This window comes from Rhododendron vialii, chromosome 10a (genome assembly GCF_030253575.1).
Source record: "Rhododendron vialii isolate Sample 1 chromosome 10a, ASM3025357v1".
Taxonomy (NCBI): Eukaryota; Viridiplantae; Streptophyta; class Magnoliopsida; order Ericales; family Ericaceae; genus Rhododendron; species Rhododendron vialii.
This window is the reverse complement of record NC_080566.1, coordinates 13,885,222-13,907,530: the sequence shown is the minus strand read 5'-3', so window position 1 is coordinate 13,907,530 and position 22,309 is coordinate 13,885,222. Positions and strand designations below refer to the sequence as shown.

The following is a 22,309-nucleotide window of genomic DNA, read 5'->3' as shown; positions in this document are numbered from 1 at the left end:
TCTACCTACTGAAATAGTAAACCATATTCAACACCTAGCCAGACAAGATGCCCATCATTTTCAAGAATTCCTATTTGAAACCCTCACTAAACTAGCCAGTCAACCAACCCCAGGATTATCAATCACTTGGGAAACTCACTATACTGAAAATCCAGTCACCTGCCCCAAAACTAACCCATTGTGCCAAGAAATACCATTAGAACGATACAGTTGCCCTTGTGATTTAGTGTTCAGTGTCCCGAAAGCCTGTATCAATATGCAGTACTTTCAGGACATTATTATTCCCTATAAAGATCAAGTCATCCAAATTAGCCCAATGACCCTACTAGATTATGGATTTCTTAGACAATTAATTTTCACTAGTTCAAACCAAACTGACCGAGTCACCCGTAAATTAGCTGTTTGTGTCCAAAACCTCTTTGCTAAGTATGGCGCATTAATATGCCAAGTCCTCATTACTAGTAAAATGCCGGAATGGACAAACACAGGGAATGTGATACTGGCCCAGCATGTCATGTATCTCTCTGCAAATTGGCCATTCAGCAGACTGCATGCACCAATTCTACTAATTGAAGATGAATGCCCCTGGCCGTGTTCCAAACCACCCAGAGCGCAAATCAGGCATCACAGAGCCAAGTCAATTGCTCAACTCCTTGAAATTGATAATCAATTCATTGATCACCTGCATCATTTAGTGTGTGAAGACCCTATTCAAAAAATCAGAGCCACAGAACCTATTCAAGAAGTCCCATTCATTTTCTACACCAAATTTCAAAACCTAGTCAAGGAATATCAGAGTCAGCAAAGTCACCTACTTGAAGACAGTCAAGCAGATGAATCTACCTCACAAGTCAACAGTGATGACAATGGACGGGATTATTGGGAGAATCTCACATGTGAAGAATTGCAGAATATGGACAACATGATGGAGTGGTAGTCATTTCTACCTTTTGGCCCCACCAGCACCAAAAGAAGAAACAGTCACAGTCAAAAGAAGTAATCATTTCTACTTTTGGCCCCACCTGCACCGAAAGTAGAAACAGTAACTTACTTTATTTACTGTAGTCACGTGATTCTACTATTCAATGTTTGTAATTTCTCTGATCCTTATTCTATAAAAGGATTGGAGAAGTCAGTTAGAAGCAAGACCAGTAAGACCAGTTAGGACTAGAGACCACTAGTAAAAAGAGAGGAGAGAATACGAGAGAGGTTTTAGAGAGAGAAATTCTCCTACCACTTCCCCTTGTTCCTCATCCTCTGTAGTAAACCCAGTCATTGCTTTTCATTGCTGAGTATCAATATACTCCAGCAACCCTTGTAAACCAGTAAACTGCCATGTACTGTTTCTGATTCAGCAATTGAATTCAGATTGTTTTAGTAAGTAATTTATTTCAGTAATTCTGTTGTTCAAATTACTAGTAAAGCTATTCTATAAAATTATAGAGCTATTATATAATTGATTATTGTTGTTCAAATTACTAGTAAAGCTATTATATAGTTGATTTATTCATTGTTCTTTCATTTCTTTTATTCACTATTCACTATTCACCGACACTATTCACCCGTCACTATTCATCCGATTTACTATTCACGTCACTATTCATCATAGGCTTTCCTTTATGCTTTGTTTGGTAACTTTCCTTTATACTTTGTTAGATTCCTCGGTAGTACCTAGTACCTAGTAAGTAGTACTTTGATTCTTTTGCTTGCCTTTGTATATATATATATATATATATATATATATATATATATATATATATATATATCACATCTCAAATGCTTAAAAATTTCGGCGACACTTCTTTTAACAACCCTGATTTTTAGTAAGTAAAAATTTCGTTAAAAATTTGAATTTTTATTTTTAATTACTTAGATTGCTTTGGAAATTCCTTTTGTATTCTAAAAATCTGTTATAATTAAAATTTTAGTCTTTTAAAATTATATTTCTTGGCTAGAGATTCTACTTGGCAAGTATAGTTATATTCTAACCAATTAGTTAGAGGGACCTATCTACCAATTCATCTAGTTACTTTCTCCTAACCCTAGATGAGCCTTTTGAACCTCCTTGAACCTTTTGAACCTTTCAAACCCTAGTAGAACCCTTTGGACCATTACCCATTGGGCAATAAATGTTAAGGTAATCTTTGTCCATTAGACAATAGGCCTTTCATTAGAATAATTTGATAAGTACAAGGATATAGTAATATATTGTTGTATATTCACATGTGCAACGGACAAATATGCAATTTTTTTATTAGATATCATTTCCCCCATTATCCATTGGTTATTAACCGCTAGGGAAACTATTGCCCATTGGATAATAACTAATAAGGGAATTGTTATCCATTGGGTAATAGCACTAATCTTCCAACAAGGTACAAGGTTTTTATTTAATAATCAAGTTTTGGATTTTCCATGTGATTTTGTGCATTAAAATATTGGGTAAATCTAAATCCTAAATTCTAAGTACTTTTTTGTAATATAATAGTACTTGTACCTTATGGTTATTTTAATCCTAGCCTTATATTCTATTAGATACTTGGTACTTATTTATATATTTAAATATATGGACATGGGTACTTGTGTATCATATTATATAAAAGCCTAGATTTCCTAAAGTACATAATCTATTAGTTTAATGGAACATGTGCCTAATTAGAATTCTTTAATGGAATATTTGATTTTGAAAATCTGGTACCTTTGTACTTCTACAATATTATATATGCATATATATATATATATATATATATATATATATATATATATAGTGTACTAGGAGAGAGAGAGAGAGAGAGAGAGAGAGAGAGATTGGGTTGTACCATGCTTTGATCACCATGATCTTCTTACATCTTTTCAAATCCTTGGGTGTATCTTCTTCCTAGCCAAAATCTACCTCTCAATTGTCCTTTTATGTTTGTTTAAACATCAAATCTTGTACAAACCCTCCTTTCCTCCACCAAATCTTCCAAAATCAAATCCAAAGTACCAAAATCTAGCCATGCAAGCCTAGAACTAGGTCTTGATCTTTCAAAGGAGGCATGACAAGTTGAATAAAAAAAGAGAAAATCCAAGATATATATATATATATATATATATAGAGAGAGAGAGAGAGAGAGAGAGAGAGGGGCCGGCCATGGAAAGAGAGAGAGGGAGAAATTTGGCTATAAATAAGACCCTTGTCCAAGCATTCAACTCATACCTTCTCCTAGCAACTTCTCTCTCTAGAAAAACTTGTATTCTCCCTTTGTTCTTGCTTAGTTCTTCTTGTTCTTGAAGTTCTTTTTGTGTTCTTCAAGAAACTCGTCCTAAGCCGCCACTAAACCGCCACCCGACCACCCTTTTGATCCAAAAGTAGTAGTAGTAGTAGTAGTCAAGATCTAGTTTCAAGAGAAACCTTTCTCTTTCGAAGCTACCATAAGCATTCCGTAGGAAGTTACTCCGCTCGATTACCGACGTACTTTCCGTAGCTACCCTACCGCCAAGAAGTAAGGTATAGTCCCTCGTCCATTAAACCCAAGTATAGTGTAGAACCAAATGTTGAGAAATAGGATGTCCCTACTTTTTAGTTCAAAGTATAACTTGATGTATTTTTAAGGAGATAAGGTTATCTATCGTTTATTATGTTTAGAATGCATGATGGTTAACAAACCCATTTTGCTAATGGTGGTATGAACATGTTGAATAATTGACTTATACTTCAATAAACATTTGTTGTTTTGAATTTTCCCATAAAGGAAGAAAGAACGGTTTTCGAAAGATAAGACTTTATCGTTGATAGAAGTATTCGTATTTTGATCTTTAGGATGGTTATGAGCATGATTACAATATAGAATTGGATGATCTTGCAAGTTGAGTTTCAAGATTTCAATGAATGATATCATATGTGAAAAGTCTTACCGTGGAGTCTATGCATGAGAACGAGACATGAAAATCAAGAAAGTAGAAACATGACGCCTAGGGTGTGTTAATGTAACGACCCGGATTTTTGACCCAAATTTTTTTTTATAAATATAATATTATTATAATTATTTTCCTTAATGCAATTCTTTTTTTTTAAATACAATTATGCATACAATATATACATGCATTTTTTTTAAAATTTTCCTACACATACATGCGTACATGCACACTCCTTCTCCTCCCTCACCTCAAACTCTTTCCGTCTCTCCATCTCCTACTCAGTCTCTACTTCCTCCCTAATCCTAAAACCAAGCCAAATTCGCCTATTCCAAATCCCATGAACCTAACCCCATTAAATTCACTCTTATTCTCTTCCACCAAAATTCTCCTATAAATACCCCACCTCATTGACCCATGAAATTTACACCATAATATTCCCCATGCCCCACCAGTCCAAAAGAGAGAAAAAGTAGATAAAATCAAGTTTCAATCCATGGAGTTTTAGAGAGAGAAAGAAAGAGAGAGAAAAGTGGGTTTCATAGCCACGACCAACCGAGACCCGAATTGATCATTCCAATCACTTCCCTCAACCCCAAGCATCCCCAAGCATTATTCAATTCGAGCCCAAGATCCCCCGATCGCCAAAACCGATGTTGTCTTCTTTCTCAAAATTCAAGATTCGTTTTTAAATAAATTCGATCCGATTAAAGGTACTATAATCCTATCCAACCAATTCTCTAAGTATATTAAGTGTTTATATGCTTAACCCTATGTCCCGAACGAAAAATATATAGTTTACCGCGCGTTTTCTGCCGTATTCACCAATTTGATATTATTTTTGAGCCCGACACTCTATTTGTAATTATTTGTGAAGAAGATGACCGTTCTGATATTTATTTTACAATCCATCTGATATTATTATTATGAAAAACTACTGATATGATATTATTTTCTTACAAAATAATATCATCTTAATATAAAACGTATTAATTATATCAGTTTAATTTATCTTGTAGATTGAGTTGGTTTTAAATGTTTCGAAACAACTTTGCGACCTTTCAAACTTTTTTTTTTGACGCCCGAACTATTTTCCCTAGACTTTTCACACCTCAAAGATCATAACTTGTTAGTATCATATTTTTTTTATATTTAATTATCTATTTATTGAATTATTTATTAGTTATCTTTCAAAGTTTACAAACGAAAAATCTTTGCGACCTTCCAAACAACGTTTTAACACACCCAAACAAATTTTTCCCAGACTCCTTACATCTCAAAGATGATATCTTGTTGAATTAATATTTTTTTATTTAAATTACTATTTATTGTTATTTTTATAGTGTTTCCAATTAAAATTACATTACGACCATATAAACCTTATTACCAATGCCCGAGTAATTTTATTTAGACTCCCTACATTCTGTAGATGAAACTTTGTTAACCTCAACATATTTTAATTAGTAAATTATTTATTATCTATTTACTTCACTTTCGGCCACTTTATTTAAAATAATCCCGCGACCCTCCGAACCCAACTTTCGACACTCAACTGGTTGCGTAGGATCTTTAGGACTCTTATTTATGTCATGATAAATATTTCAACATTTTTATCTAATTAATGTATTTAATTAGTTTTTAATTAATCTATTACCTTAGAATTAATTAATAAGAGCCCAGAAAATTTTCTTTTAAAACTCTTACTTGATTATTGACATTGTGACCATACAAGATTAAGGGCAATGGCTCATCCATAAAAAGTTGCGTGATTTCATTATCTAGTAATTGTTTTAATTATTATTGATTAATCGCATATTGTACCGATACTCGATTTGGATGCTAGATTGAACCCTAGAGACATGGGGTGGTATCGCGAAATAGAATTCATCTAGACGATGCTAGATAATGGATAAACTGGAAAGTTTTTATTTTTTTTTAGATTGCCTACAGGCGGGATTTTGAGATGTGATGAGTTGGATGTGATGGTTTGAAACTGGCAAAGTAAGCCCAGTGTTGATTGATGAATTGAAACTGGCAGAAGTCCAGTGATGATATAAAACCTGGCGGGTAGTCCAGTGATGTTTTGATAAAACCTGGCAAAGTAAGCCCAGTGATGTTTTGATAAAACCTGGCAGGTGGTCCAGCGATATTTTGCGACAGTAAAACCTAACGGTTGGTCAGTGATGTTTGTGATGATAAAACCTGGCGGTGGTCCAGTGATATTTTCTGATGATAAAACCTGGCAGGTGGTCCAGTGATATTTTACGACAGTAAAACCTGACGGTTGGTCAGTGATGTTTGTGATGATAAAATCTGGCGGTGGTCCAGTGATATTTTCTGATGATAAAACCTAGCAGGTGGTCCAGCGATATTTTGCAACAGTAAAACCTGACGGTTGGTCAGTGATGTTTGTGATGATAAAACCTGGCGGTGGTCCAGCGTTGTTTGTGATGATAAAACCTGGCGGTGATCCAGTGATATTTTCTGATGATAAAACCTGGCGGGTGTCCAATGATGAATTGAAACTGGCAAAGTAAGCCCAGTAATGAGTGTGATGAATGATGATTGGCAAAGTAAGCCCAATGATGAATGATGAATTGAAACTGGCAAAGTAAGCCCAGTGATGAATGTGAAGTGGTGTATAAGATAAGCGAACCCTAGTTGTGATTCAGGCATGATAAACTTTCCCCTTGTTGTAGTGATTGGGGTGCACACGCTCGGTATAACTGAGACAGCAAAGGGAAGTGATCTCATGGGACCGAGCATGGCTAGCGGTTAGGGAGGAAAGATCCCGTGGATGAGATCTTAGATCGCACGATAGGATAATGGATAGTAATAAATCAAGTTATATGAAAAATCTTTGTTTTACTTTTCGTACCATATTTATCCTGCTGCGTGCTAACTGTAAAGTAAGGGAGTAGTTGGGTTGGATTATTCTGCTGGGTGATTTATCACTCACGGATACGTCTGTATCCTGGTAAATCGTTTGCTTCGGCGATCAATTTGCCAGTGGGCGCAGGATTCAAAGATGTTGCAGTTTAACACGGAAAGAATATCAAGAACGAAGATCGAGTATGTTTCGGATTTGTATCCAGCCTAGAGTCAGCTCTGAAATTAATGTATTTTGAATCAGTAAATTTATCTTGTGACGGTAGTAGCTAAATTTTATTTTTGAAAATTATATTTATTTAGCAAATGTTCTTAAAATTTTATTTTATTTTGCTTCCGAAAAGTCGGGGCGTTACAGTTAATGACAAGGTGTGTTTTGAAAAGGAGAAAAAGTTTTGAAACCCCAATGTGGCCAGACTTGCCCATTGTGGGAATGTGTGTGTGTGTTCCAATGGAGATCCGGAAAAGCGGAACCATTGTGAGGTTGTGTGTGTTCCAATGGAGATCCGAAAAAGCGAAACTATTGTGAGGTTGTGTGTGTTTCAATGGAAATCTGTGAGGTTGTGTGTGTTTCAATGGAAATCCGGAAAAGCGGAACCATTGTGAGGTTGTGTGTGTTCCAATGGGAATCCGGGAAAAGCGGAACCATTGTGAGGTTGTGTGCGTTCCCATGGGAACCCGGAACAATGGAACCATGGTGAGGAATGGCTTGGTTATCCGTGATGAGGAGCCAATGCAATTGTGTGCCAATGGGAACCCGGGATGGCGGAACCATTGTGAGGATACTCGGAAACCCGGAATGGCAGAATCGAGGTTGGGTGTGTAAAAAAATGATTTTGAAAATGTTGAACAGTATATGAAAATGAGACATAGTTTACGATGAGTCACGTAGGAGAAACTCAGAAAGTCATGGACACCAACGCTAGGAAGATAGCGAATGTGGATGTATCATTGTTATTCATTTATGCATGAGTTATGTGACAATCATGAGTTTGTGTGCTATATCTATGACCTGTTGTTTGTAAGTTATGGGTTAGCGGGTATGGGATTGTTCTGCTGAGCTTTCGTAGCTCATGGTGTTACCTTTGGTGACCTTGACATATTATATTGATGGCGACGCTGGTATAATGTGTCAGACCTTATAGATGATCAAGATGAATAGTATACCTTAGAGGCTTTTGGAGCTGAGGAGCTGGCTAGGATGGAGGAACAGATGGAGCTGTAGTTAGGAACCCTAGAACCCCCTTCATTTGTGTGAATATTGAACTCTTGTGGGAGTTTTGTTGTAATAACGAGCCAGACTCCATTTGGTTTTATCAATAAAATGTTTATTTAACGTACCCAAAATTGGGGGCGTTACACTTCTAAACGGTGCGCTATTTCTAAGCTTCCTTTTTATTGCGAAATTGCCATATACGATTATCTATCCACGCGTAATGATCTTGTCTCTAAATGTAACCCAATAGTCCAGTTGACTTCCCGAGACTTCCATCTAGAAGGAGCGATGATCAAGCGCCTCTTCTAACTGGATTTCATCAGTTGTCGCCTGGGTATCCGAAAGACACACACGATACCCGACACTCACCCTATCTTTCTAGCGGTGAACGCTTCCTTTCTACCCAAAATGAGACAAACTCCAATGCGGTGATACTTTATGAAACACATGATTTCCCCTCAAATGACTATGGATGACGATGGTAGTTGACGTAATCCTTTGGTCGACCTCGTGCAGTTAGCAATCTCTGATGAATTACCTTGATCTGCTTGGTCATTCTCTCTCTCGCTCTCAAATATTCTTGGTGAATATATTTCATTGTACCCCTTAATATTAAATCTAGCAAGCCTAGAACACGTGCCAATTCTTCTAAAAGTCTCACCAAATTCTCGTTCAAGGTTGGGTCATTCTAAGTCATAAGAAGAATTCGATTGTTATCTCATATAAAACGAGCAAGCTTCAAAACTCAAACAACGTCAATCAAGAATTCAAAGAACAACAACGAGGTATCCAGAATTCAAAGAACACAAAGAATCTTTAAAATGGTTGGGCAACGAACTCAAAGTACCATTCTATGATGACTCGAAAAATATTAAAATGATCACTCATAACCTTCCTATCGCTTTACAAATCAATGGAGTCAACGAATAACATTATGTCAAATGAATGATTTCGATACAGAGGACAAGCACAAAGTAATGAGACAAATCTCTCGTAAACTGACTGATTCACAGTTAAAAATTTATCCAATACCAGAAATGAGTAAGACTTCTAACAAATTGAAACTGACTGCTACAAAATAAATTATGTGCCTCCAAAGTTGAGGAACCACAACAAAGTTGAGTGACACTGAGAGGAACTATAACAGGTGAATTTGAAGTAAACGACACCAACAAATGAGTTTCAATAAATATGTCACCACAAGATTTGACTCCACTTACGACATGAGAGCTTGAGCAGGGCAATAATTTCCAACAAAATTTAGACTAGTAGCGGCAACAACGAAGTCCAACGTAACCAAACAGATTTAGGCAAGCAAACGGATACAAAGCGGATACAAGTGCAAAGCACGCGATTTCATAGTTAAGGAATCAGAGTGAATGGTGGTACCAAAGTAGGCAACAATAGCATCAAAGTCTGGGTTTAACGGCACTAAAGAATTCGTATATCATAAAGTATGCGACCTCGGATTGGGTTCAATAGGTTGAAGTTGTAAGATAAATACTCATGTGGAACAACGGTTACAAACAAACGAAAATGATAGTCGCAATAGGAGGATCTAAATTGACCGACGAAAACTTTATCTCAAGCAAGGTAATGTTAACAATAAGATTTCGAATGGAAAATGAGGGGCATTTGTCATCATCAACAACAAAGGGGTCATAGGATACCTTGCCACAAGAATTTGATTGTTCCCAAAAAATGCTAAGAGCAAATTTTTTTTTTTTGTGATAATTAGCTCAAACGTCAAGAACCACGATAGGCCAACAGTACGACATACTTACAAAAAATAGATTGCAATACAATTCTAACTGGATTTCAGCTAGGGCAACAAAAAAAAAAAAAACAAGGAAGCAATTCTTACGATTACATTCAGAACATCGCCCATTGTCATTAATACCACCAACCACATTCCAAATCACATCAATCCTCGATATACGTAAACTACAGAGGTCCATGATAACCTATTAATCCGAGGTGGCTAGCGAATAAGTCAAATACCAAAGGAAAGAAGATAGCTCAAACATTAACATTTTCTGAGAACTAAAGAGTTATAGGAGGTGGTAGCTTAGCAGCGGAACTGCATCTGTTGTCGTTTAGGTGTACATTTTTGCTACTGAACTGAGCTTGACTCTCCTTGCACTCCGGATCCCCGAGAATAATTTCTCGCAAAATGGCTAGGCTTGCAGCAGACATAACAAAGCCTATCAAACTGTAAAACTTCTCGATTCCCGGATAAAGTAGGCGGTCCAAGATTAACCTTGTTTTACGAAAGCTGATTTGGTTCCCTTTGCCTTTTCCTCTCTTGCTTTCGAAAATTCCCTGGTGACGTACCCACTCTAGCGGTCAGTTGCTCTTGTGTATTCAGGAGTTGTAGCTGGTTAACAATCTGTAGACAGTTTCTCGTGAAATGGGCAAGCTTCCCGCAAGTAAAACAAGATCTTGGGCACCACGGACATTGAGCTCGACTGTGACCAGTCTGACCACAACGGTGACACACAATCTGACGCTTGAGAAGAGTTCCCGGAGTCCCAGTGTGAGAAGGTGGCTTAAGGCCCTATTGGCCCTGAATAGAATGACTTGGTCCCCTCGATCGGTTTCTTTCCTCCTGAACTCTGAATACTCCCAGAAGATGAGCTCACTCTAATGACTCGATATCTAATTTCCCCCACATTCGCACCCCTCTGCGCGCTTTCCAGAATTTCAACACCCTTTACACATTCAACGATCTCAAGAAACATTGTCTCATCCCTAGTACGCTGATTTACCTCATTCTCCCTATATGCACTACAACCCTGGTGATCATGATTCCCAGTCTTACCCCACCTAACTTCACATCTCGAAGACATCTTACTATAAGGGCATAAGAAAGAAAGTTATCAGCACTAATCGTATCGCTATATGATGCAAGTTTTTGACCTTTCCAACATGGGTTAAAAACTCTACTCTATTCTACAGCAATGTAAATGCAATGTCACATCAACGTACTGACCCAATCATACAAGCACACGTGTGTTTTGAAAACGAATGCAACGAATTTTTGTTTTTTGAACCTATGAGACTATGTCTCCCCCCGGTCTCTAGGTATTCTAAATCTAATGCTTTGATACCAATTTGTCACACCCTCGATTTTTTAACAATAAATAAATAATTCATTTCAATAAATGATCCTCACATAATTTAGATAATACCCAAAAGAGAGTTTCCAAATAACCACTTACAAACCAAGTCCCCAAGTTTAAAGATTTACAACATTGCACTACAAGAAATTTGGAATTTGCAAGCAGCCAAAAGCATTGGCATAGGTGTCACAAAGCGCTGCTATAGACCTGCGTGCCCTATACCAACGCTTGGATAAAGCGCTAGTGGTTGACCGTCGGTATAGCCCTATACCAGCGCTTTTTGCGAGCGCTGGTATATCGAATCTTGTGCCAACGCTTTGTTTGCCAACGCTTTTGGCTATTGGTATAGGCACACTTTTACCAACGCAAAAACATTGGTGTAGGTCTAATTTATTTATTTTTTCATAAACTTTTACCAGCGCTAAAAAACGCTGGTGTAGGTTCAATTTTTTTTTTTAAATATAATTACTACACATTCAAGTAGCCCTAATAGAATAGATATTAGCAACTTTCACCACATATCTGATCACTAACTTTTTCTCAAAAAACTAAAAAATATCGAAAAGCAAAACAATTCATTCTTCATTGGAGAAACAAATAATCCATAGGAAATACCACAACAAGAAGGTATGTTCCATAACACGTCAACATTCAAAAGTAGATCAAATGTTCATAACCTTGCCAAAATATCACAATCCAACAAGTACGCATATTACCTAAACTGCGTGGAATAGAAAACTAATCAAAAGTCGACGATGCCATCCTTAACATCTTCCCGAAAGAGCTTTCAAAATGACGGGTTGAAATCACGCTTTTAGCTAGACCGTCCTATTACCTGCAATGTAAATGACGAAGAATAAAATCCAAGTTTATCTTTCAATTAACTCCCATGATATTAGATGTAGCAATCACTACCCATAACAGGCACCAATTCTGACAGAACAACAGCCATAACAGAACAAAAGCAAACAGACCAGTTCCGTGACATAAGAACTGCAAAAACAGCAACTCAAACAAATATAGCATCAAAATTGGTCAGCAACACAATGACAATCCAGCAACCAACTGCACCAAAGTTGGTACTAGTCGTTCTACAGAAGTACAGCAACTGACAAACATTTGCAGCAACAGAAACAAGACAGTAATGGCACATAAGCAACTAAACAAACACTAACAACAGCTATACCTGACAGTAACAAAATGGACAGTCCAGTACAAACAGTGAACAAACCAAAACTCTTGGCAAATGACATCCAACATTGAAAAGCATTGCTTATATCTCCTCCCTCGGAGCCTAATTCACACATATAGTGGCACATTCAAGGTAATAGAATTTGGCTCAAGGCCAATGGAACCACTATGGAATTTATAAGAACTAGCTCCCTCAAATCTGACCCTACTGTATTTAGATTCAACTACAAAAGGAACCTTTAGCCACCATTTTTCCGTTTCACTTTGAAAGTTGGAACTCCATACAAACCTATGAAGCACCAACACTCCAAAAGGGCGCCGTGTCCGCGTATTGGACAAGGGGACACGGCGGGGACACGCCAAATACTTATTGGACATGCCACAATAAGTTTTATATTTTTGATAGGGGACACGCGCGCCAGGAACACGTGACATATCCCCCGCCATGTCCGTATTCATATTTTTTTTTAAATTTTCATGTTCAGTATCCGTGTTCGTATCCGTGTCCGTACTACAACCTACATAGATGCAGACTGCTCAAAATTTTTAGAGACTTGACTGCCATTTTTTTCATACAAACACTAAATGACAATAAGACCCAAAAAGTTATTTCCAGCTAAGTTATATCAAAATGATATAAGAAGTTTATAAATTGTAACATACATTTCCAACTAAGTAAATTTAGTTCATGTACAATGTAAGAATGTACCCCCATTAGAACATTCGATGTCATGACTTGCGTGCGATGATCTTTGAGCATGTGGAGAAGCCTGATCAAAGGGGCCATTACAACCGTCTCGAACCTTAAATATGCAATGGAATATTTGCATAAGAATCTAAACAAATACATATATAGACTAACTTAACTGGTCTAATACTTTTATTGAACTAAAGTGGTATAATATACATTACAGATTTCATCAAGTTAAGAAAATGGAATAACCTGTAATCCAGTAAACTCAGGCATATGTCTCATCATTTCAGCCACTTGTTCTTTTAAAGTGCTCATTTCAGCCACTTGTTCTTTTAAAGTGCTCATTTCAACCGCTTGTGCATGCACCTTATCTTTGAGTTTACGTATAGTTTCTTTGTCTCTCATTCTCTCTTCTTCATCAGCTACATTAAACCTTGGGCAATCTAAGCAAGTTGAGCCGCTACTTTTTGGAGTAGGCCCAAACCCACAACCCGGAACACAACCATGCCACTTTTTTGTATGAATCACTTGAGAATAAATATCATCCCGGGACCAAAATATGCTGCCTTTAGAATTACCTTCCCAGCCATTTGGTTGCGATTCCATTAAGACCTTAATTGCTTCCTAAACAATTGATATAAGTTTAATTAGAGTACAAAAGATGAACTAAAAACTGCGCGCACACACATAGAGAATGGAAAAGAAACATGTGCGCTAGTCATTATGATAGTTAAACTTGAAAAACATATAACTCATACTATATTTTCTCCTGCAATGTCATTAACAGGCTTCCCGTCCTCCTTGGTGTGAGTTGGTATATAAAGTTTTGCTTGGCTAGGTGCAAACCCAGAGTCTACCTCCTGTTTTGTTATCAGTCCATATATTTACTAATTATGTAACTCAAAAAACATAGCAAGTTGAAAATATGAAACAAGAAACCAACTTTAAGTACCAATTCATGAGCATGTCGTGCATAAGAATTTGATCTTGCTGTATGCACACTTGCACTCTTGTCTCCACCTCTCTTATTCTTCAAACTAAGATTCTTTATTTCCACATGCACACATACAATAAAAAGAATTATAATGACATTCAAAGTTTTAAGTCTTTTAATTCTTGTCAAGCCACTAGGAAATTATATACTTCATACCTTTCCCTCCTCTGAGAACCAATAACGAACAAGATCTGCAAAGTGCTCACGATTAAGTGTTGGAGGTGCTGTCGCAACAATTTGTGCAACTGTCTTTGCCTCATCGAAGTATTTACCTTTTAAGGTGCATCGCCAATCTCGCAATCTCGTCCCTAATAACTTCAAAGTTTTTTTCTTGATTGCCTCTCTTGCTGAATCATTTTTAGGAATTGCAAACTTTGACTGCAGTGAAGTAACAGAAAAGCTTTCAAAGACAATTTCAAAAAATAAACGAACTCAAGTACTACACCTATATTAGGAATTCAATACCTGAATGATATTCCAGCAAGCTTCTTTGCAGTGTAGTGGCACTTCATGCCAATTGCAATTAATTGGGCATAGGTGGGGTTTCCTTGCTACAGTTCCTATGAACCTAGTTAACACGCCACCTTTGTTTCCAACAGGAACAAAAGCTAGATTGAATTTTACAATAATTCGTTGCGTAGGTGGGAGATTCCAAACATCTGACAAACGTGTGATTCCTCGTTTGTTACGCACACCTGATTCATCTAATCAATAATAAGAAAGTTCAATATTCAGTTGTATAATTTGTATAGTTTTTTTGTTTTTTATCGACAAACAACTTATATATATGAAGCATCATGGTAGCAACTGTAGATTAATGAAACCATACCAGAACAGAAACTAGAAAAACCAGAACAGCAAAAGTCAATCCTAAGTTCCAAACTTTGATAAAATCAAGATGATAGAATCTCAAACACCTCTTAGCCCTCCTAAAATTAGGAGTTGGAAAGAGAATAAGGACAAAAATGAGCATCAGTTATGCCTTACTCCTAAGGAACATGCATGAGAGCAATAGGATCAATTCTATTTCTGTTCTGATGCCTGTCATGTAGCTCTCTGTTCTGTAGCATCCTGATGTAGTTCTGTTGCTGCTATATGTTCTGTAGCTCTCTGTTATGTTGTTGATTGCTATAGCTTCCTAGTCATGTTAATATGTTCTACGGCTAGAAGGGGCATACCCCAAGAGGAAAAGAAAGAAAATAAAAACCAAAAGAAAACCTAGAAAGCCTACGCCAAATGGCTACATAGGACTAGAAGATCTGTTTCCTATCCATCTGACAGAGTGATTCGAAACAGATGGCAAAAGGATTACATTTAGTGTAACTTTACATAAAGAAAGAAGCAAGATGACAACATGAGAATAGAAGAACTTTCGATGCCTAATAGGTTACTTGAACTTCAATCCCACACGAGAGAATTCACCCCCAATCCAACTGAACCTCACGCAAAACAGCAGAACAGCAGCATAAGCCGTAGAGTACAACCGAACAGCTATAATGCACATAACAAAATAGAAGACAGCAGACAGCAGACAGGTTCAAGCAATAGCCATAACAACAGGCTTCAAACTTAGCAGCAACATAACAGCAGCAGCAGCAAGAAAATAGACAGGCATAACAAACAGCTTTAGCAACAACATGACAGCAACAACTTCAATAACAGACGGCCAAAAGACTGGGCAGCCGCAGCAGAAAAATGATGCAAAAGAAAGCTAGCGACAGCCCCCTAGAAAAGCCTAGACATTCCAAGGGACATCCCCTAAGGATAGGGCAATCCGGCAATACAAATTCAAAGCCACCATAACCATGAAAAAACAAGGATGAATGAGAGAATGAGCCAACAAAACCTAATCTGGTTGCTCATACACAAAATCAGAAATGCAGTAACAGCAAAATTGACAACAACTGAGACTATGATAGTAAGCTAACCACTGTTGGACAGAATTTCAACAGCAACTGAAATCTATAGCTCAACAGCAAGTGAACTTCACAGAGAACAAGAAGACAATAGCACAACAGAACTGTACAGAACAGAACTGGCAGCAGCGGAATAGTATGCATCCCCCCGACATGGGAACAAACCTTGACCTACTTCTACTTGATTAAGTTATCTGGACATCTATTGCCGTCTATAGTCTTTGTTTGAGTTGTTCTATCTGTGTGGAAATGAGCTTACTTTCTAATTTCTATTTCCTCTGTAGATACCAGACAATTACATGGAGGAACTCTATGCAAAAAACAAGGTTCGTTGAGCTTAATGGTTTGTTTTCTTGGTCCTTATCATTTCTGTTACATTTCTGCAACAATTGAAATTACCACATGACCCACAATTGCGTGGATACCAAAACTGAAAGTGAGCATACCTAAAGTGTTCATAAGGAACCAGACAAATGAGTTTCTTTCATGCCCTTTACATGGCTAAAACTTTACTTTTCTCATACCCTTCGAAAGTTCAAACCAACTATTTGGTCTGAAACTCAAAATTGACGAGCAAAAGAGTTAAGCCAAAAAATTTAGACTTCACATGAATATTGCTTCTAGCTAAGGTTTAAGCCTTCCGATTTGAAGCACAAGGAAGACCAAGGGGGTTGCCGGTCACCTATATACACACATACACACGCAGAGCTGAAATCGGTCATGGAGTCAAATATTGCAACCTAAACTGGTCGTTTGGAACAAAGATAAAACAAGGCTTCAGAATATGATCTATAAAGGTAAAATGAACTCTTGCAACCAATAAATAGCTCCTGCAAGATTTATTACTGACTTGGTGATTTTTTTTTTACAGTTAAGTGTTACTTTTCAGAAATGTAGACATCTAACTCTGAAGCTACAATGTCAATATCCAAGGATTATATTACGTGTAGTGGCATGGTCATAGTCAAATTATGAACTCAAACTTTACCTTCCTCTTTGTGAAGGTATGGGAAACCATAGATATGTCATGAAGAACATAAAGACAGGGCATCAGGCGGCATGTAAATATGAAGCACTACTAAACTATCAAGAACCTCTTCTTGAATGCTGCCTAAGGAAAGGACAGAGCCATATTTTCTGACTAAAAGCAAACAACCTATACCACTGACTAATCCACATTATAAATTTTAATCTACGGATTAACCTAAACATATGGTCGACATCCATCTAGAAGAATCCTAGTAAATTGGTTTTTTTTTTTTTCATGTTTTCAGTTTTTATGTCACTGGGATAAAACAAGATTCGAACATGCAAAGCCGAAATTGGTCACGGAGGTTTCAAAAAATGATCTGTACGAGTGCATTCACTTCGTTTTGCATGCAATGGCCACTGTACTACGCTTAATATTGAACAAAACCACTGCTAAACCCTTCCCCCAATTTTCGAAGCCTTAATTTCTAAACAACCAAACAAAATCCCAAACCCTCGTGAAGAAAAAATGATCTTAGTCCACCAATACATATGCAATGTTCAGAGAGAGAGAGAGAGAGTTGTACCTCAGCTATGGAGTATACACCCAGAGTATCTCTTGAGACGATCTAAATGTGGAAGAAATTGAGTAGGACTGTGATGGCACACGCAGGAGAGAGAGAGAGAGAGAGAGAGGGATACGAAAGGATTTACAGATTTGTTTTCATTTGGAGGAATTTCTTTTCAGCGGTTTGGCGGAATGGTTCAGCGCGCCATTAATTTGGCGGAATTGGATTTCGTTGGAAATTTGGTGGTTTCAATTATTTTGGAGAATTGGGGCCAAAATAATTAAGGGAACTCATATCGCGCAGTACGAACAAAATCTATTCTTACTCAATCAAATTTTAATAATAGTCGATCTGAATCATTAGGATTTTACGTCACACTGATTCCATCAGAATCACCTAAATCAAAGATCATTAGATATCGACAATCACCTAATCGGACAACATTTGATGCATTTCGAGACATTAAAGTGCTAGATTGCAATATTCGACTCCCCACTTGAGTCTTTTTCTTTTTAATCAAAACCATCCATTTTTTACATATTATGGAGTACATCATTCATATCCAAAATGAAGTCAATCGGGCGTTGATACACACTTGATCTAACAAAAAATACATTTTTTTAATGAAATAGTGTCTCAATAAAGAAGCTTTCGAAACCCGATCGAGACAATTTTTTTACGAGAATGATATAACCAACAAGGAAAACAAAATCAATGGTCTGGATCGTTGTACTTGTGTTATGATCGAATGGCTACCATATGTTCAAATACATCACAAGACTTAGTTTATAAACAGTTACGTTGAACGTATATAATTTAAAGGTTGTTACCAACTAAATTTGTACAATGGTCGATCCGAACCGTTAGGATTTCACGTTTCACTTATTCCATCATTGTCACCAAAATCGGTGATCATTGGATATTGGGTACCATTAGATCGGGCAATATTTGATGCATCCCGAGTTAAAATATTAGATTGCAAGACCCGACCTCGGAATATTCTTTATTTTTCAATTCGGACCGTCTATCTTTTACATAATATGCAGTTTATCAATCCTACCAAGATTGAAGTTGATCGGGTATCGCTACACATCTAATCAAACGATAACAATAATCCAAAACACAAATTGCGTCCAAATCAAGGAGCTTTCTAAACGCATACCAGTCAAATTTTTCGATAATGACTTGATCAATAAGCATAACGAAATCAATGGCTTCGACTGTTAAAATAGTTTTATCATATTGAGATTCGCTAAATATTAGAAAATGTATAACGTATAATATAATTACACATTGTTCGGTGATCTTCTTTTTTGAGCCTATTCCAATGCTTTTTCCTTGGCGATGGTAAATGAGAGGTCTATTCCAGCGCTTTTCTTGGGCCGTTGGTAAATGTCCGGTCAATTCCAGCGCTTTTATTGGGCCGCTGGGAAATGGTCGATCTATTCCTGCGCTTTTGCTAGGGCAGCTAGAAAAGCCTTATTTTAGCAGCGGCTAGAAAAAGCGCTGGTATAGAACTCCTATTGCAACGCTTTTTCAAACCGCTGGTAAAAAAAGCGATGGGAGATCCCATATTTCTTGTAGTGTTGGCACTACAACTCAAATTTCATAGTTAGTTAAAGACAGTAAATTTAGAGGTTATATAATATCTAAAGTTAATAGAGTTCAAATGAATTTACAATTTAATCATTTCAAGAGATCATACAAAAGATGAAACAACCACTTTTTGGGCGGCTTTCAAAAGATGTGAGGTCAAGCATGCACACCATGTACTCCACGTCAAGATCCTTGAGGTGTACCTGAAAATGATAAGTTGAGTTACACTAGCCCAATAAAAATTTCTATACTCAAGTTATATGTAAATGCGATGAAATATGCAATAAGAGTGAATGGTTTTCAATAAACGGGCAAGAGATACAATGGAATATCACGAAGAACCGACAAACTACGACTATAGGATTCTATACGTCTTATAGCTATCCCTAACCATTCATACATCAAGGTAGAAGTAGCATTAAACATACTTCAATCTAGATAATCAATGACAATTTCTCAAATGAATGCCACACTTAACTTCCTTATTTCTTACCATTCATCACCAAACCTCCTTTTATAAAAAGAAAATATTCTTTTTTGGTTACCAAAATAGTTTTGAGAAAACTCTCGACCTTAACGGGTCAAGCTCCATTGATTCGAGTTTGAATAGCCGGAGTCCGTTGATTCTGCGCATGAATACCGGAAACCGTTGATTCGCTCAAGAATAGCCAGAGGATTTTTAATAAAAATCCCTTTTAAAAAAAAGACAAATTCCTTTCCTTTCAAATCCTTGGCAAAGTCAATTGTTTATCTCTTTCTTTAATGGTCATCACCTCAAGCAGCAAACAATTCAAGTAACAACATATACTTCTGACATCGACTTCAAAATTCTTCATTTTATGAGAAATTCAACTGTGTTACCACCCCATGCGTGACAGTGAACTCTCTTTTTACCCGGGTTTCCGTCTTACCACACCTTGCGTAACGGGCCCTCTAGAGTTTTCGCATTTCCACACCTTGTGGTGCGGGACCCTCCATTCAAATTATCAACTCACACACACATTCACATGCATTATCCATCCATATACAAGAGGAAAACGTTTATCAAGTTCACATTATTTCATTCAACATCACACAACGTAATACAAACTTGAAACATATCTCATTATACATTGATATATATTTTTTAAGTCCACGTTATTCCCCTAACTATATTGCAACGCCCTACATCACGTACCGAACCAACAACAATCTCCACGATACACCACTGGCTAGGATCTAAACGAGAATCTATAGAATGAAATACCAAAGGAACCTAGGATGATCAATCAAGACAAAGCACGAAGATACAAGTTACCTTATTCTCTTTCGGACCAGTAGGCAAACCCCTATTGACCAACCAAGCCCCCACATCATACCTTATAGCTTACAATATTTAATAACGACTCCATGGTACATCAACCAATCACCATGTCATGTCATAGCGCTTAATAAATCTATATCGTTCATTGAAACATGCTACAACATCTCTACTTCAATCAACTAAAAGCGTACATAACGTACAGATATCCTAATCATTTATTTCTACACCTTTCTAAGTTATGATGAGAGTCCAAGGAGATCGATTGGTCAATGAATCTTTCGAGGTACGAATAATCAAGTTTGAAAGTGATGTGAAATTATTCAAAAGGTGTTTAAGGTGTTCGAGGTTCGAACGGGCACGAGAAAAAACAAATGAACCAAATTTTCCTGGAACGGAAGGGGGGGATTGATACTCCTTATCGAGGTATCAATACCTGGCCAGAGTCTGGTCCAGAGGAGAGTGGGGTATCGATGCCCCTTTTGAGGGTATCAATACTATGGAGTTTTTCTGCAGATTTTCAGCTTTTCAACAATGAAACCTTAACAACAAATAATGAATCAAGCACAATCAAAACACATAATCAACCCATAAATACATAGAGAGAGTAAGAAATTCCTACCTCAAGTGATTCGAATGGGACCCAAGCGATTGGTCGAAGTCCAAGCGAGCTCTAGACCTCCAAAGCTCCGAAATCGACCAAGAACTTCCTTCCAAGCTTGACCGACGAAATTTCGAGCTCGAGAACGTGATTGGAGGGCCAAAGGAAGGTTGATCTTTGAGGTTCTTGAGGTCTTGAAGGAGTTTTGAGTGAGAGGGGAGGAAAGAGAGAGAATTTCGATAGAGAGAGAGAGGGACGGTAGAGAGAGAGAGAGAGAGAGAGAGAGAGAGAGAGAGAGAGAGAGAGAGAGAGAGGATGGGAGATATACAATCTCCTACACACACACACACACACACACACACACACTATATATATATACTCCTATACCCTTTAATCACACACTCACTCCCTCAAGTTTCAATTCCCTCATTTTCATCCCTAATTCAAATTGCCACCAAATATACTATATTCTCCTAATTAGCCAACTAATAAATATTTTAAATAATTAAAAAAATTTACGGGTCTCTACAACCACCACCACGCCACCCTCACTGCCACCACCACCACGCCGCTGCCACCACGGCCGCCGCCACCACCACCACTGCGCCACCACGCCGCCGCTGCCACCACCACCACCATCACGCAACCACCACAACCACCACCACCACCACCACAACAACGCCGCCACCACAATGCCCACCGCCACCACCACCATAACACCGCCACCACCACAATGACCACCACCACGCTTCCGCCACTACCACCGCCAATACAATGACCACCACCACGTCACCACCACCACCACCACCACCACAACTACTAGTGTTAATTTTTGTCTAAATTAACAGTGTTGATTTTCATATAAATTCACACCATAATTAATAATATTAATTAATTTCTATCTAAATTAACAGTGTTAATTTTCATATAAATTTACACCACAATTAATAATGTTAATTAACAGTTAGCCCATATAACCTCCTACACCACCACTCCACCACCACCGCCGCGATTAACAATGTTAAATTCTGTCTAAATTTATAATTAACAATGTTAATTTTCATTTAAATTCATACCACAATTAACAATTTTAATTTTTATTGTCTTCATTTCTTAGTCAATTATCAATTAAGGAAAGCATAATATGTGAAAAAATCTACGATACACATATCCCTGTATATGAAGGATTCTTAAATTTGGACAGAATTTAACACTGTTAATTATAAATTTATACATAATTTAACACTGTTAATTGTAGCTGTAGTGGTGGAGGAGTGATAGTATAGGAGGTTATATGAGCCAACTATTAATTAACACTGTTAATTTAGATAGAAATTAACACTGTTAATTGTGGT

At 37.3% G+C, this 22,309-nt stretch overlaps 1 protein-coding gene across 1 annotated transcript; it reads right to left on the bottom strand.

The window, feature by feature from the left end:
• Positions 1-11,682: 11,682 nt before the first annotated feature.
• LOC131302910 (uncharacterized) lies at positions 11,683-21,593 on the bottom strand. The gene is made up of 20 exons (XM_058329702.1): positions 21,507-21,593; positions 20,790-20,863; positions 20,463-20,522; positions 20,351-20,381; positions 20,231-20,308; positions 19,163-19,256; positions 18,518-18,677; positions 16,296-16,349; positions 15,788-15,854; positions 15,573-15,627; positions 15,395-15,494; positions 14,833-14,843; positions 14,469-14,707; positions 14,276-14,381; positions 14,160-14,194; positions 13,962-14,054; positions 13,768-13,869; positions 13,259-13,633; positions 13,025-13,118; positions 11,683-11,959 (listed from the first exon to the last, which is right to left on the bottom strand). Exons 1-20 carry the CDS (start codon positions 21,591-21,593, stop codon positions 11,943-11,945), a joined length of 1,932 nt encoding a protein of 643 aa, XP_058185685.1. The 3' UTR covers positions 11,683-11,942.
• Positions 21,594-22,309: the final 716 nt, after the last annotated feature.